Source organism: Lissotriton helveticus, chromosome 1_1 (assembly GCF_964261635.1).
Source record: "Lissotriton helveticus chromosome 1_1, aLisHel1.1, whole genome shotgun sequence".
Taxonomy (NCBI): domain Eukaryota; kingdom Metazoa; phylum Chordata; class Amphibia; order Caudata; family Salamandridae; genus Lissotriton; species Lissotriton helveticus.
In genome coordinates this window covers 1,354,957,810-1,354,975,181 of record NC_136057.1, presented here as the reverse complement: position 1 = coordinate 1,354,975,181, position 17,372 = coordinate 1,354,957,810, and the positions used below count along the sequence as shown (strand labels likewise).

The 17,372-nt window shown below is 41.6% G+C and overlaps 1 protein-coding gene across 7 annotated transcripts in view; it reads right to left on the bottom strand.

Moving 5' to 3' along the window:
• LOC144772901 (uncharacterized) overlaps positions 1–16,870 on the bottom strand; it is a 273,873-nt gene extending 257,003 nt beyond the window's left edge. For 6 of the 7 annotated variants that reach the window (XR_013599865.1, XR_013599866.1, XR_013599872.1 and 3 more), the window contains exon 1: positions 16,446–16,870. Coding sequence is in view for 2 of the 7 variants with exons in the window: in XM_078657590.1 (XP_078513716.1) it covers positions 16,446–16,610 (165 nt within the window). In the remaining 5 variants the exon portion in view is untranslated. The remainder of the gene's footprint in view (positions 1–16,445) is intronic. The other variant, XR_013599873.1, reaches the window with a different exon arrangement.
• Positions 16,871–17,372: the final 502 nt, after the last annotated feature.

Below are 17,372 nucleotides of genomic sequence, written 5' to 3'. Positions count from 1 at the left end.
GTATGACAATAGCGAAGCATAATATCGCCAAATACTGGGGGGGGGGGGGGGGGGGGGGCGGTCACAGTTCCAACCCTAGAAACTGGTGTGAGGATATGGATATGGCTATGGCGGCAGAAAAGGCAACGTACGTCCACAGAGGATGCCCCACAAAATGGGTAAGAATGTGGGGGAAATGCAATACCTTCCGCGGAAATATCTGTACCTGTCCGATGACACACCCAGATTTGGAGGATGAGGAGTAACAAACTCAATTGTTCACTAGAACTGTTGAAATGTATACAATGTAAGATATATTTGTGTAATGCATGTAAAATGATGGAAATTGTTATTGTGTGGTTACATTCCACTGTCACTGCGGTAAGTGCAAGTCCAAGTTTCAATAAAAATGATTTTTTTAAAAAGCAGATAAAAAGGGCACGTGGAAGGACGGAAATTAAGACAAGCAAGGCAGACACACAAAAGCACCAGTGGCTGATTGAAATTTTCATAGTTTAAGCAACTCATTATTTATTTTTTAAACGCTACTGTTTCTATTTTCTAACTTCCATTGCCTGTATAAAAATAAAGAAAGTTCAAATCATGAAATACACTATTGGCAAACAAAAAATAAAGAACGTTCGTGCCAATTCTTTAAATCGCCTATCGAGTTATAAATCCCCTAAGCCTAATCAACTACAAACCTTACACTAATTCTACTCCCTTACCACAGCACTAAACCTAACAATACCCATTGCCCTAACTAAGCACACCGTCAACACGTTTAATTAATAAATTAAAAGGGTTTAGACGCAGGACTGGGGCAATGTGAGCCTCATAAGATAATGGCCCTTTTGCAAATAAAAGAAACTTTAACAAGACAAAATTCAAAGTCAAAACCATAAAGGTTTATTCACATTTATGAGTTATTACAGAAGGCAAACAGTAGTTACTCAAATTCAAATCAGCACCACTAACGCATCAAATAATGCAAACGCAAGTGGATCAACCTCCAAACCAAGTACATAGCTAGAACCAAGGTACAGTTCAGCAAGAGGACTAGCAGAAATCTGCTCAGTTCAAAGGTCAAGGAAGGTGAAAGTATCAATTAATAGACAGACTAACATAGAGCATGCACAGTAAAAGTCTGACTATAACTCAACTGTCAAACTAACATGGAGTCTGCCTTCCTGAAAGTAAGCAAAAAGTGTGGCACATCTCCCGTAAGGGAAAGAATTTTACAGTTTTCAGGCAGTGAAAGCCACACACTCGACATGGTTAGATATGACTTAATAGGGCTGTACTAAAAATTACATACATGTAAACCAATGACGTTTTAAAAAATTAGGAGACATCAAATAAGAAAAACTTAGGAACACCTACTTTCATGCATAAATATAATAAGAAATACGTACAACTGATTAATCATACTTAGAGCAGACTTGGGCAAAGAACCTTGACTTTGTTGGAAATACAGAAATATTCTGTACATGGCTTCCTTCTCAACACAAACAAATACATTTCAGCTCCACAAGTAAACAGCACCATGAATTGTATTCTATTTAGCTTATTTTCTGAAATGGAAAGACGGAAAAGAGTAACATCCACATAGGAAACTTGTTCATGTAATCTAAAAGCATAATTCTTCTGTCACTGTAACATGAATGTCGCAATGCAGACTGACTAGGCCTGATTCTTTCAACTGAAGCCTGGTTATGCTAACTAAAATAGATTTAAAGTTAGCATCATTTTCCATTAATTAAAACCACACTTGCACTCCTTATCTTTTACCCGTGCTAACCTTAGCCCTAACAGTAACGCTAATTTCAAAAAGTGTCAAATTAACAGTTTTAAATATAACATTTACTAATTTCAATGTTAGCGTTTCATTAGCTTAGAAAATCTTCGCTTTTCATAATGATGTGTTGCTCATAATTGCACCTTTTTGTTCTGATTTTTTTACTTATTTTTCTATAAACTTTTTTGCTGTTTATATGAACCCTACAAACAGTATTACGTGATCTTTCCCAGGCTTGTGCATTCATATGTTTTAATTTTCCATACTCCACGATTCAAATGTTCATATACTTGACACATTATATTTTCAAACAGATTAATTATTTTACTTTTAGCTGAACAGGGCTTACTCTTCAAGGGACGATTACTCTAGTAGAGCAATCAAGAGCTGTTGTTGACAAAGTTAGTGGTAGAAAAATTGCCATTTGTTTATTTATCAAATATTTTTCAAATGCACTGCAGGTGAATCCAAAAAGCCTCCTTGAATAGACTGGCCCTAACTGCTTTCTTCCACGTTTAACGACTGAGTAGACAGCCCAGTAGATCTCTTTGTTTGTAGTTTAAGGCATTCCGGATCTGTGGGCCAAGAACTTTGATGGTCTTTCCTCTGTAGTAGTTGAGGCAGAATTTTACTTCAACCACTAGTTTAAAGTTACTAGGTTTGAGGGCACAGGTGAGGTGGTGGCAGGAATCCAGCTTCTGCAGACATTGCAAATACCCAACATGTGTATTCAAAGTAATAAATGGTCTTGCTCCAACCTAACTCTCCGACATCCTACCCCAATAAACACACTCAATATTTAGAATTCACAAAACACAACTTTATGACTATACCGAAGCCACCATGTGGCGGTCTCAAACCTCCTATTTTTTCATATTCTAGGCCCCTTATATTAGACTCACCTCCACAGACATTGAAGCCATTTCTCTTCATTCATAACAGCCATACAAAGTTACTTGTTGCAACTTGAGAAAAGTTCGAATAATCTTAGCCTTGCTGTAAATATCTAACTCCTTCTAGAGTTTATGCCCCACCCAACTAAAGTGTGTAGTATTGTCACGCAAATACATGTGTAAAAGTGTTTTATTAACTAGAAGCTAATGTTTATTTCTATGTATTATAGTTAGCATAACTAAGCGCAAATCTAAATTACTGGGCCTCAGAATGCTTGCGCTGAAATCCATTTGAGAGTTTCTGAAGAAAATGTGGCATTTAAAATTGCATGAGCAAGTTTCTTTAGTGTATGTTTCTGGTCTGTGTTTTTCCTTTTCATAAAATAGATTAAATGGGGAGCAGGAGAAGAACATCGCGGCCGGCTAGGAAGCAGGTCCCAGGATGCTCTTTATGGATTGACTTACCAGTAGTGTGGTAGATCAAGCGGCAGGACTTAGGGGGTCTTTGGCTTTGTCCCGCACCAAGGGAATTTTTGTGGAACGTTTTCCCAGTTGCCCTTCTCGGGGACGGCAACTGTGGCGTTGTGGAGATTATGGCTGATGAGACCACACGGGAAGCTGGCATCAGAAATCAAGCAAGGGCGCCGAGCTGCAACGAGGATCTCTTTCCATGTTACTTGTGGCAGAGGCAACGCCAGTGCTTGCGGAGACGCAGCTCTGTTTGTGGCAGGGCTTCGGAGTCGTGGAGCTCTGGACCAGATTGATTAAGGGCAGCAGACTGGGTTTACAGGGTAAGTTCCCAGGAAAGGTGGATGGAAGTCAACCTGAGCACACCTCCTGTGTTAAAGGTAAAGGGGTGGCAGTACAGGTGACCAAATCTAAAGAGGGTTCAGAGGAACAGTTTCTGCAGAGGGAGTAGCAGACTCATTCTACGATGCATGATAAGGAAAGGTACAAAGGAAGAGAGAAGTGTGCACAATCTAGTTTAAACTCATGATCTAAGGCATCTAGAGGAAAGACTGGTGGGGCTAATGGTATTGAGGGAACATTGAGTGCCTGCGACAAGCCAGATAAGTCATGTAAAGGGAGAGCGATAGGCGGCTTAGAATCCAGCTTAAGGATAACTCCAAGAGCAAGCACGGTCAAGGGGGTGATGCAAGGGATCTGAAAAAGTTGAAAATTATACCATCGATGAGAACCTTTTGAAGGGCTACCCAATAATCCAGGCGGCACGACAGACATGGCAGACTCTGTAGATAGGGGAACAATGAAGTCAGCGTGCCTCGAACAATGGGGGCCTTCAAAGAAAGTGGGAAGATTAGAGCTAGCAGCAGTGCGACGGTATTATCTCCAGGGCTCCTAGAGGGTGTGGCCAGATATAACAGTAGGGGAGTTAGTAAGGAGAACACAGTGAAAGTGTCCACTTTAAATAGATACTAACTTCTGGCAGAGGTGGTTGTTATTAGAAGGCCGGGGGGAAGATGAGAGAGGCTGTACCACTAGTGTGAGATATCATGGTCACTGCAGAAAGTGAACACGCCCCCCTTAGTAACCTGGGACTACCATCAGAAGGTAGGGTGGAAAAAGTGAACAAGGTCTCCACAGTGTCGCCTTCTTCAAACTCTAACCCTTGCCAGTCAGAACACTTAAATTCACCCTTCATGGTAGAGAGTGTGTTTATGTCTTTGGTGTCGGAAATCAAACTGAGATTCACAATATCAGAAACAAACCACAAACAGATTCATGCGGTAAGTAATCTCCTAGGAAAGAAATTAGATGGCCCGCCGTAAAAGACCCAGGTTCTAGAGGAGATAGTCGGTGACCGCAAAGAATCTGTATCCCAGAGCCAAAAGGAAATCTTGCAAATGCAACAGAAGGAGTGAGTTTTCAAAGAAACTGGAGCAGTTGGGCAATAACTCCAGACGGAATAATTTGAGGATTTTAAATGTCCCAGAGGGAGCAGGAGAAGATTTGAGATCTTTTTTGGTGGAAACGATAAAAATGGTAGTCCCACTAGAAGACACCACAGTAGATTTAGCAAGAGATATTCAGAGAGTACACCAAAGCCCCTATAGCAGGAATCCAAACAGAAAAAAACCTCAGAAGATTTTAACATCCTCAATTAATTAGGGCAGTAATTACTACAGCCGTAAAACTGAAATCCTTGACGGCAAAGGGGTTTCATTTTGAAATAAGATCAGTTATATTTCGGTTCACTCTAGAGACGCAATGAGAGTTAGGAAAACAAATTGATGAGCTAAAGAAACTAGGCGCAACTGTTCAACTGAAGTTTCCAGCCTCTCTCATAGTGATGTATGACAATAAAATGTATAACCTGAAGTATTACAATGAAGCAGATGAACTGATTAGCAACATTCTTAAGGTAGCCGCAATACAGGTTGAATATGGTAGACGTTAGCAAGGACACATGAGGATATAGAACCCTGTAGAACCATATAAATGTGATGCCCACTTCAGTACTTAACACTTAGTTTGCTTGTTATAACTTAACAATTGTTCCAGTCACACAAATTACTTTTAAGTCATTCTGTAGGTGGCCTACATGACAGTAGATTTGCCCAATAGGACCTGGGGATGGTAAGGGTGGAAAAGAGGGTCTAGCGGGAGAGAAGCACAGAGAGCACAGGGGAGGAAGCATTAGCAGGAAAAGTTTTTTTTTTAAATCAGTAAGCTCATTTATAACTCAGAAAATAGACTGATAAGAAATAAATGCATATCGGTTTATACAAGTATATGGAAGCCATAAGCAGCAGTACAGAAGCCCTACTCCGAATACTTTCATGGAATATAATTGGATTGTGTTCCTCGGATATGAATTTACCTTGAATAAATGAAAAGACAAGATGGTTTGGCAAAGCAGGAATAAGTTGGTTAAATTAAACACAGTGTCCAGGAGAGCATCAACAGTCGTGTCTGAATACAGTCTCAATGTTCAGAGGTTTTGGCTGGTAATACACAGTTCTTCAAGTACAATCCAACGATTACACATTTTTGTAAAGCATGTAGATCTGGGCCTAGTCATGAACTATAAATACAACCATCTGATAAGGGGGACACAGGTGGCTCTTGACCTTGTGGAGAGCTGGTGTGGGCCAGTGTTTGTGTGTGTGTGTGTGTACAGATGTCTGGTATGGTGAGCGCGAGATCACGGCATGTTGTGTGCATGCTGTGTTCCGATTGGCTGAGTGTTTCTAACTACATGTGGCATCTGACTTTGTGGTATTTTGGGAGGGGGCGCCTTTGGCCAAACGTGTTTTATTGGGGCCAATCTCCTCGCACCTGTTTGTGGTTTAACTGCCTATCTGTGGGATCGATCAGGGTTTACCCTGTTTGTCTTTTTGTCTATAGTCTAAGTGTAACCCCACCTGTGATGTATCAATCAGTAGGCTTGGAGTTGGGTCATAGGACCTGTCTAACCATATATCTTTGACTCTGGTTGATGGGAAGGTCATATCGGGTGAGTATGACAGCAATGATACAAGTTCATTTTACGTGTACATATTACATGGAGGTCATCGATATATTTACCGACATTCTCATTACTTATGCGTACATTTGTCATAGCATACATCAACATCTTTTTTACTGGTATTGACATTGCTATGCGTGCATAGATTATGGCGTACACTGACATTGCATTTACCAGTATTTTCGTAAATAGGCAAGCATATTTCATGGTATACATTGACATCACATTCACCAATATTAACAGTTGCTTACTAAAAACAGACAAAGAAAAACTTTACAATATTTGCAAGATTCTCAAGTGACGATCTTTATTTTCCAAGAAACTCATCTAACATGTAAAAAGTGTCTAGATCTTTTTCAATCTCAAAAATGGTGCCAACAAGTGGGCTCTACATACCAGGACGGCTGTACTAAGGGAGTGGCTAGATTAGTAAAAAAAAACGTCTACTATTACAGGGTATGCCATGGATAATAATGGGAGGTGGAAAATACCTAATCTAAGAATTCTGAACAAAAGGTACTTATTAGCAGGTTATTATGGGCCTAATCCTAATACAAATCATGTCAACCTGATAAAAATGGGCCACCTGAAGCTACTAGATGGCAATGCTTCTATTGTGTTGCTCCCGTGAGGCACTGTCAACCCCCCTCCCCCTTAGAATTCTCTTCTAATTGTGAAGGCACCGCCTTTTTGATAGTCAAACAAGACTCTATTTAGTAGTCCAATCTGTGAGGGATTCCTCTCCATGGAGAGTAGATGTTGTGGACTGATAATACGCCTCCAAGGTGCACCAATAACTGATTCGGCGGGCACATTCGTGTGTTGGACTACTAATAAAAGAAAGGAAGAGAATTCAAGGATTGGATTTGAACTATCCATCCCGTGTGGGAATTATTAAAACCTTGACTCCTAGATGGGGTCATCTAAAAGATCCCTGTTTGCCCCGTTTCTAATGTCCTGATGAAGACTCGCATGGCCCAGGCATAACTAACCGCAAGGCCTTAAGACGAGTCGTAACGTCGACACCCTATTGAAAAACCTGGACCACCTATATTTCTCTCTACAATTATGTGCAGATATTGATGACATATAATTTTGTCTTAAGTTAATAATAGTGTTGTTCTTTGCATTAATTAAGTGGCTAGGTTATGCAGAACGGTTACTTGTGGGTACATTACTGCCCGTAGAAAATCATTTGAATTTGTATGTCACTTCTTTGAATTTTTTCCTTTTCTTCTCTATTCACAATTTCTATGGCACCCTTTGCTATGCTGCACGCTCTGTTCTGGGCATTCCATATCTTGTACTGATTTATAAACTGAATTTTGCATTCTTTGTTTGATGCTGAGACAATAGATTAAAATATTGCGTTTCAATTGGAAGTGGATGCTGTTGCTTTTATTTGTTTTTTATAAATACATGCATAAATTGGAGGGAGCTGATTAATGTGTATGTGCTCCAAACCTGTAGTATTCGGTATTGATTAACTCAATTTACTTAATTATAGAGGTCTTGCACCATTGTTGTTTAATATTGATTTCCCCCCAGCATCACTCTTAATTACTGAAGCTGGCATAATCGTCTAGTTATTGGTCATTTCCCATTAAACAGTAGCACAGAATTACAAAAATTACTCCATTTACTCTGGTATAGTTAAAATTATTCCCAGACCTACGTATAATGTTTTTAACTTGATTCTCTGCAGCAACAGGAGGCAGCATTGCTCTTCTAGAGCTTGGTGGTGCGAGGATTTAGGAGCAAGCCTAGCCTAGACATTTGAAGTTTACTAATTTCTTTCTAACTTCCCATCTCATCTGGCTTCAGTGACAAGCTGGTGGCAATTAAGCCCTTCAAGGTTACTGATAAGTCCTGTGATATGGTGAATATTGTTAATCAAACGTGGTGTTGAGGTCTCCTGGGATACATTACATGGCTTAGAATGGTTAGTTGTGGCATCCAGAAGGGCATCTGAGAATATTAGGAGGCAATGAAAGCCAAATGTGGAAAACAGTGAATAAGTAAATATTCACTCTCCGGGGTTGATTGTGCTTTGATCCAAAAAAGAGGATGCTAGGAGGTAAACGAAAGGACTCAAAAAAGGTCAAGTCCTCCGCACCAAAAAAAAGCAAAAACATCAGCTCCTCCATCACGCTTTTTAAGCGGTGAAAAGACTGGTGCCTCGGGCACCCAATATGGGCAAGATTAAGGCCCAGAGCTTCCAATAAATATTGATAGCGAAGGCAGTGATGACAATTCCGAGCTAGGGATTGATCTGTCATGCTCTTTGGGTTTTAACACGGATGTGGAAGAGGCACCTAAGGGGACTGGAAGCTCGGAAGAGGCTTCAAGGACCTCACAATCGAATATGGGACTTTTGGACCCGTTTGGAGATCTAATGTTTGATCCGCTATTAATTAAACACCCTTTGTCCCCCGAAGGGCTCCTTCGCAACATGTGGCTGACTACATAACCTACTGGTTAAGGAAGGATATCCCACAAGAGGTTAGAGCAAGACTACGCTCAGAATACCCCAGACCTAACCTCCCCAATAAGATAACGGTGACACCTGAACTGGACCCTAAAGTTGTGGCATTTATAACCAAATCTTCAAGAGACCCCAGAAGGGGCATAGATAAAGGTTTAAAGTCATGCCAAGACCGTCTCCATGACGTCATTGGACCCCTTACCAAAATTTTTGAAATGGCAGAATCGGCATACTTGGATGACTCTTATGGAGACCCTAAAGAGTTAAGAGAGTGGATCCAGAGGGCCATATGCCTGGTCGGCAATGCCAATACCGCTCTCTCCACCGAGAGAAGAAAAGGAGTACTCTTTAAGATAGACCCAAAGCTTATCGAACTCGCTAAAAGTGATAGGGGACCAGAATCAAATGGTCTTCTCTTTGGCGAAGAGTTTATCAAAGACATGGCCAAATATGTTGGCGCATTTAATTCGATTCAAAAATCTCAAAAGGACATTAAAAAGGTGTTCCAACATCGTGTTTTCACCAGGGCTGGGAGAATGCGGGGTCGTTTTCCCGGCCGAGGAAACTCCTCATCAAGACCCTTCATGGCACATGGCGGAAGGTACAACAGCAACTTCGGATCTCACCAGTTCTATCCCCAAAGACTGAGACCCCGTGGTCGTGGCACATTCAGAGGTGAAAGAAGACAACGATCCTTCTCTTCAGGTAGGAACCTCGAAAGACCCTTCTGTTACCCCTCCAAAGGTGGGAGGGAGATTACGTTTATTCGCAGAGAATTGGGATTTAGTGACCAAAGATCCTTGGATACTACAAACAGTGAGAGGCTACAAAATAGATTTTATCGATTTACCATCCCAAATAAGAATTCCACAAGAAATGTCCTTTTCAGAAAAGGACAGGGCCCTAGTCTCCCAAGAGGTTTAAGACCTATTAAAGAAAGGTGCCATCATCGAAACACATTGCTTAGGTTATCTCAGCAATATTTTCTTAGTAGAAAAGAAAAACAAGGAACAAAGACCAGTGATAAACTTAAAGGATCTAAATCAGTGGGTTGTATACCAACACTTCAAAATGGAAGGGATTCACCTTCTGAGGGACATTCTAAGGAAAGGGGACTGGCTAACCAGGCTAGATCTAAAAGACGCCTACCTAACAATTCCAATATGGGGACCTCACCAAAAATACCTCCAATTTACCTGGCAGGGAAATCTTTATCAGTTCTGCAGCCTCCCCTTTGGTCTGTCATCCTCCCCTTGGTGTTTCACCAAAGTACTCCGACCCATAACTACCTGGCTCAGAGAAAGGGGCGTGAAGTTAATTAAATACCTCGACGACATCCTTATAATGGCCCAATCGAAAAATACGGTGTCTCTTCACACCGACCTCACAATCCAACTCTTAGAGCATCTCGGGTTCATCATAAACACAAAGAAATCTTGTGTGATTCCGAGTCAACAGACTCAATTTCTGGGTTTCCTGGTAGATACTGTGAAAACAGAATTAAGACTTCCATCAGACAAAGTCAGGAAAGTCAGGAAAGAAATCCGAAAATTACTCAGTCTACACCTCTTCCCCTTGAAGCTTCTGGCAAAGATCCTAGGTTTACTCTCTTCAACAATTCAAGCAATATTTCCGGGACCCTTACATTACCGTGCACTTCAGAGACTAGAGGCCAGATCCCTGAGATTGAATCATTCTTACTCTCATCTGATCTCCCTGGATCTAGACTCGAAGACAGAACTCCTGTGGTGGTTGAAGAATGTGGAAGCATGGAATGGCAGGGCCCTTTTCGGGGAGACACCAGATCTGATAATAGAATCCGACGCGAGTTTACAAGGATGGGGAGCGAGATGTGGGAACTTATCTGCAGGAGGTCAATGGACTCCTCAAGAGAAGAGATTGCACATCAACTGTTTGGAGTTATTAGCCGGTTCATTTGCAATACGCTGTTTCACTCAGAATTCAGCCAAATGCTGTGTAACACTTCGGATGGACAATGTCTCTGCAGTACGTTACGTCAGCAAACTAGGAGGTCCACATTCCAACTGTTTGTCGGACCTTGCAATAGGTTTCTGGGATTTCTGTTTGAGAAAAGGAATTTCCGTAGTGGCGGAACACATTCCTGGCTTGAACAATGGCGTAGCAGATTGCTTCTCGAGGAACTTCAGTGACTCCAGCAATTGGAAACTAGACAGACAAATTTTCTTAATCGTCCAGTCTCATTGGGGTCCCTTTCAGATAGATCTCTTTGCAGATCGTTTGAATACACAACTAACCAAATTTTTCAGCTGGAGACCAGACCCTCAAGCTCTCAGAGTGGACGCCTTTCTCCAAGATTGGACCGGTCTAGCCCCTTATGCCATCCCGCATTTTGCACTAATTCCACGCCTACTCCTTCATGCTCGTCGCTACAAACAGAGCATGGTGGTCATAACACCACTTTGGAGATCCCAAGCTTGGTTTCCCATAATTCTCGAAATGGCTGTAGACTTCCCCATCCTGATCCCTCCCTTCAGGGAGATACTTCGGGGTCCAATAGGAGAGATCCATCCCCTGGTAGAGCAAGGTCTTCTTGTTCTGACGGCATGGAAGATTTCAGGAGACAATGGCGAATCCCAGGACTTTCGTCAAATGCTCTCACTCTCATTTCAGAATCGTGGGCTTCCGGTACAAGGAAAGCTTATCGATTGGCATGGAGCAAATGGGTTCGCTGGTGCCTTCACCGACACTATGATCCCGTTTCAACTGATTTAGTTCACGTAGTTAATTACCTATCTGATCTCTTCACATCTGGTCTATCTTATAGAACAGTTAACGTTTATAGATCCGCAATTTCTGCTGGCCACTCTCTTATTAATGGAATCTCTGTTGGTCAAACCTTACTAACTAAAAAGATTATGAGGAGCATGAGAGTCATCAACCCTCCTTCTGCTAAATACTCCACCTTATGGGATGTCACCCTTGTTCTCAGCACTCTCTCCTCTTGGGGTGATAATTTCTCTTTTTCACTTAAACGCATCTCGTACAAACTTACTGTTTTGTTATGTTTGGTATCTTTTAGAAGAACTTCTGATGTTAAAGCTTTGGATATCTCTAGTAGGGCCTTCCAACCCGAGGGTGTTTGCTTCTACCTCAAGAAAAGAACTAAAACAATGTCTTCCTCTATCTTTTACCCTTTCTTTCCCCAGAATGAAAGACTATGTGTAGTTAAATGTTTGAAAGAGTATGAAAAGAAAACGAAACATTTAAGAATGAATGAATGTCAACTTTTGATTTCACACAGATCGCCTCACAAAGGTGTCTCTTCTCAGACCTTGGCAAGATGGGTTAAAGAGGTTATGCATGAAAGTGGTGTAGATAACTCTGTCTTTTGGAGCTCACTCTCTCAGAGGTGCTTCGGCTTCTAAGGCCTTTTTTATGGGAGGAAGTCTACAAGATATCCTTAGGACAGCTGACAGGTCAAATGATAGCATGTTCAGGACTTGTTATTTTAGACCAATTTTGAATCCGATTGATAATGTTATTAATGCACTTTGAACTTGCATAATATGGCCTCCGTGTCGTGCCATAAAATTTAGATTTTTCACAGCCTGGTGGGCAGAAAATCTGGATTTTATTAAAGACACGGAGGCTAATATTATCCCTCCACTTATTATCCCTCCCAATATGCATAAGATACTTCATATGTTACTTTTTTTTTTTCTTTCAGAATGAAAATAATTTTTTTTCCTTCGGACGACCTTTGGAAAGCTGTCTTCAATTGTATTCCTTTTTCCTTCATGAAGTTTGATCTTTCCGCGCAGTTTCTAACAAAGAAGGAAGATGACTGGTCGCGAAGGGACTATGTAGTTGTCTAGAATGTTCATGAATGTTCTATATTCTCATTCTCATTGTTGCTACTGGGCTGTAGTAATAAAGGAGATTTGCATAATATTGCCTCTGTGTCTTTAATAAAATCCTGATTTTCTGCCCACCAGGCTGCGAAAAATCTAAATTTCTTTCTAACTTCCCATCTCATCCGGCTTCAGTGACAAGCTGGTGGCAATTAAGCTCTTCAAGGTTACTCATAAGTCCTATGATATGGTGAATATTGTTAATCAAACGTGGTGTTGAGGTCTCCTGGGATACATTACATGGCTTAGAATGGTTAGTTGTGGAATCTAGAAGGGCATCTGAGAATATTAGGAGGCAATGAAAGACAAATGTGGAAAACAGTGAATAAGTAAATATTCACTCTCAGGTGTTGATTGTGCTTTGATCGTGGTTTGATCGTGGTAGTCACTAGAGAGATTTTGTGATCTACTGCTAGTCGCTCACTGCACTTCTTATTGGATTAGGTTCTGAAATGTTCAGCATCTGTCTGAAATCTCTTCAAGTAGAAAGGCTAAAGCGTCATTTACCATCCGAACTTCCCTGAAAGAGAGTCATTTAGTATGCCTTGTAAATGCATTACATTCTTCTTTAAGAACCTAGCACTGATTAAGAGGCATGACGAATGTTTGTAGGGGCAACTGTAAGGACATGTTGTCCTTGATGAGTTTGGTTCTGTTGATAGCTGCTATTGTTGTGGTGGCTGCAGGGGGTGGAAGCAAGAAGCCTTGATCCAGTTCTTTGAGGTCTTGGGTGTCCACGAATCAGTTGGCTACTAAGGCAATTGTATTGGTCAATTAGGGTGTGCAGTAAGTAAGGTAAAATTGACACGACGTTTCTGGTGGTAGCTTTAACGGTTACCCTTAGGGTTGCTCAGGCTGCTATGGCTTTGAAGTGGTGTACCAGTTTTCTTCAGCATCCAGGTGTAGGGTGACTTGCAGTAATCTAGAAACACCTTTACCATGGCCATAGAGTGTTCGATATGTCGTCTTGTCCAGAGGAGCAAGACACCTTTCTCTACTCAGCATCATGAGTTGAAAGCTGGCACGGCGTGGTCTTAGGGTGAGAAATGATGATTCACCTGACCACTTCCAAAAGGAAGTGGTCAGTGAATCATCATTTCCCACCCTAAGACCAAGCATTCTAGTTTTATCACAAACCAAGGTACCTTCTATTAAAGAAAAATTCTTGAGGTCTATACCCTTATGTATTTTTAATCCAATATCTGGACCCGTGCTATTGTCCGGCAAGTAAAATATAAAGGGACGCCCAGGTTTGGTTGAGTTCGCTGGAGTAATACTATCTTTCTCCAATGCGGGGGGTGGCCAGGGATGAAGCATGCCAATGTAAGTTGTGACCTCTCAAATATAAATGTACATTTGTAATCCTGTTGGTCATAACCCCGCCTAGTAAAACGTTTTTTTCATAGAGTCACAGCGTGCTTAAGCACATTTTTTTGATATCATAGCTTTATATGGGGGACATGCGTGTAGTATTATCCTTAAATTCAGTCTGTGTAATTTCATTATTTAATCACAGAGAAAGAGGTTCTATTTTAGTTTGGAATTAAGGACCAATCTATAACCCAGAGAATTCTAAAATCGACATAACATGCTATATTTTGTATGCATCAGTGAATGGTTGATTACAAACACGGATAAGCACTGCAAAATCCCTGAATTGTAAATTTAAGCACAAGAGGTCAAATCTATGACTGCATTATCACGTTGGTTCCATAATTCTCCTATTTTTCTGTCACTGTAATATCCGATTTCATCCAAGAACTAATGTATTACCAATGAGACATGAAAGTATTTATGACTTCCATATTTCAGTTCTGTTAAATCACTCTCGGGCAACCAAATGAATTCATGGTATTGTCAATTTCTGGGCACAGGATTGCAGATGAACATTTGGGGGAACTTTCAGGCATAATAAATAGTGCATGGTGTTAACTACATTACCAGCCAGTGTTTCGAAGGGGGTATGGATGTGACAGCAGTGGGGTAGGATACACTCATCTGGAGCTTTGCAGTCTCCAGCTCTGTGATAAACTCATCATGCATAAATCAGCCCCCCAAAAAACGCATCACTTGGTGAGGGTACAGAGGTACTACCGCCTACAAACCTGAATGAGGTATGATGCTTAAAAGCACCACAAATGAGGACTGTCCCTCCAGAGAGACCTGGTGCTGAGGGCAACATGGAGTAATAACATTAAATAAATGCTCTTGATTGGACTACCAATCACTTAAAACAGATCATAAACCAACAATCACCTCCCACACAACAAACTGCGATACCGGAGGCATGTTAAAAATTATTAGAAGTCATTTAAAATGACTGGCTGGAGCAAAGTGAGAAATGTGCTGCTGCTGCTTGCGAGACCTTAATGCAGACAGTTCCTTGATCCCCTCTCAAGACTGATGCCCTGAGCCTGGGCCCAGTTCTCCCCGTTCCAAACGTTGGACCAGTGTATAGGGATGAATGTGTGATGTGGGTTACTTGATTTTTGCTCCCCATGGAACCAAATTTATAACGACCATTCTTTTTGAAATGAGTATAAAATGAACTTTCTCTCTCCTGGTGTGAAAGCTAGATCCCAAGTGACGCCACATCATGTGTGACACAAGGTAATCCTGGCCTTTGGATTACTTTCTATTCCAGGACATGTAGTGTTATTCTCCATCATCAAAGGGGCTCCTAAGTGCCACCATTTTAGTGGTATATTGGCTTTCAAGTTAGATTTGCCCACAAGTGTTAGAACTCCAGCCTCTGATATAATGTTAATATTCTTACAGATTTTATGAATAACAGCGTACATTTAATGCAGAATGGACCATGTTTACAATAGTCTCTGGACAAAAATGAGGAGCATAACCTGAACTATTTCCCTGTAATTTACAAGTGGAAGGTGAAAGCTTGTGGAGTATTTATTGAAAGTTAAAGCAGATGTCTTAGAGCCTTTGAGGTTCATGCTGGAAAGATAATGATGTTGTACATCATTCAGAATTAAGTACACTTGGGGGCAGATTTACAAGCCCCTGGTGCTGTCAGTGCGTTACTTTTTGTGACTCACTGGCAGGCCATTTTTCTGCCCCATATTTACAAGGACATAAAAACCACCCTGTGTAGCTATTCCAGTCCTTGTAAATACGGCCCCTTTACACGCAGCACTTTGTGTAAAAAGGGCGTTGCTGTGGGTGTTCCCACGCAACACCCATGGAACCAGACACATTTCCAGATTTACAAGAAATCGTAAATCTGGAAATGCGTCTGAATGCGCAGGAAGGCGCAACGAGGAGACATGTATTAATTTCTCCTCCTTGTTTTCCTTTTTCTATGCGTGCTGCATTCTGCAGCAGACGTAGAACGAGGAAATAACCTCTAATGACTGTTTATGTACAGGATGGTGTCCCTTCCTACACATGAACAATCCTAGTAAATAAATGATGTATTACAAGTTCAATGTGTGCTAATGCAGCACACATAGAAGTTGGAAAACACCATTTCTGATTGTTTCTGTGCAGGAAGGGAACCCTTTCTGCACAGAAACAATCACCCCCTGACGCAGGCAAGGGTACCTGTGTCTAAGCATGGTAGCAGTTTGTGCGCTAGCGCAGGGGGAAGCACAGAGATGCAACATATTGTTGTAAATATGTCGCATCCCTGTACTTCCAAACTAATGCAGCGCGGCACAGCAAAATGACTTGCTTGCACGGCATCAAAATGTTGAAGACTGTTTACAACTCTACATGTTTATTACAACTTTACAGTTTTAGAACTGTCTTACCCAAACAATGTCTAGTAAAAATGACATTTTACAGGCCACACCTCGAAGACCAAATTACATACCTCCGACTAGTAAGAACATAGCAAAAATCCTTTTAAAAAGCAGGGCAAACGAATACATCGATAATTCGGAGGTACCTTTGCACGCAGGGGCGTTTCTCTTTTTCTGAGACCGTTTAGTTTCGACTCGGAATTAATTGTATAGCAAGCTGCAGTTTTCGCTCTCCAACGCCGACTTTGGCAGAAAACAGCACTCATCCACGAAACCCCCGGGCAGGTAGGGGCCATACATAATACCACCATCCTGTGCGCACAAGGAAGCTGCAAAGTGAAAAATAGGTGTAGCTAATGTTTACAACGCACCTGTTAGGTGTGCTGTCTAAAATGATGTTCACAGCACTTTAAAGCAATGGGACATTCCCAGCGCTGTCGGTGAGACAGGTTTTTGGGGAGGAAATAGAGCAAATACGAAGTCCCGTTTTTTAGTTTAAAGTACGTTCTCGACAAGGCCTAGAGTAATATGTAAGAAAAAAACGGTATTTCGGCATAAAGCCCCTGGCGGTTCCGGGAAAAGGCACGCAGCTGCAGTGGCAGCGCAAGCACGTAACGTGCTGAGACGGCTCCAATCACAGTGCTTTCAAGGCAGAGCAGACGCAGCAGAGGTCCAATCGGGGCCCTAGGAACATTCGGAGGCTGGGCCATCAGCTTCCACTTTTTTTCGAAACCTTACTGTGTGCGATCAGCGCATTCCTCTTGCTTGCCCAATCCTCCAATCTGTCAATATAAGGCACCCCATCCGTTTGGCAGTGCCATCTATGAAGGAAATAGGTCTATCATTTTGGGGAATACCATAAATTGGTCTATAATTTTGGGGCAGAGCCAAAATGTGTCTATAATTTTTGGGTAGGACCTTATCCCCTTTTTAGGTCGAGCTAGACGTAAGCAATGCGAAGCATTGCTGACGTCAGCGAAGACATCTATTGCTACCCGTTTCTGGGAATGTGGACACAAGAGGGTGCACAAGCGCAGATTTGCTCAGATTTGACCTCGTGAGCGCGCACGGCG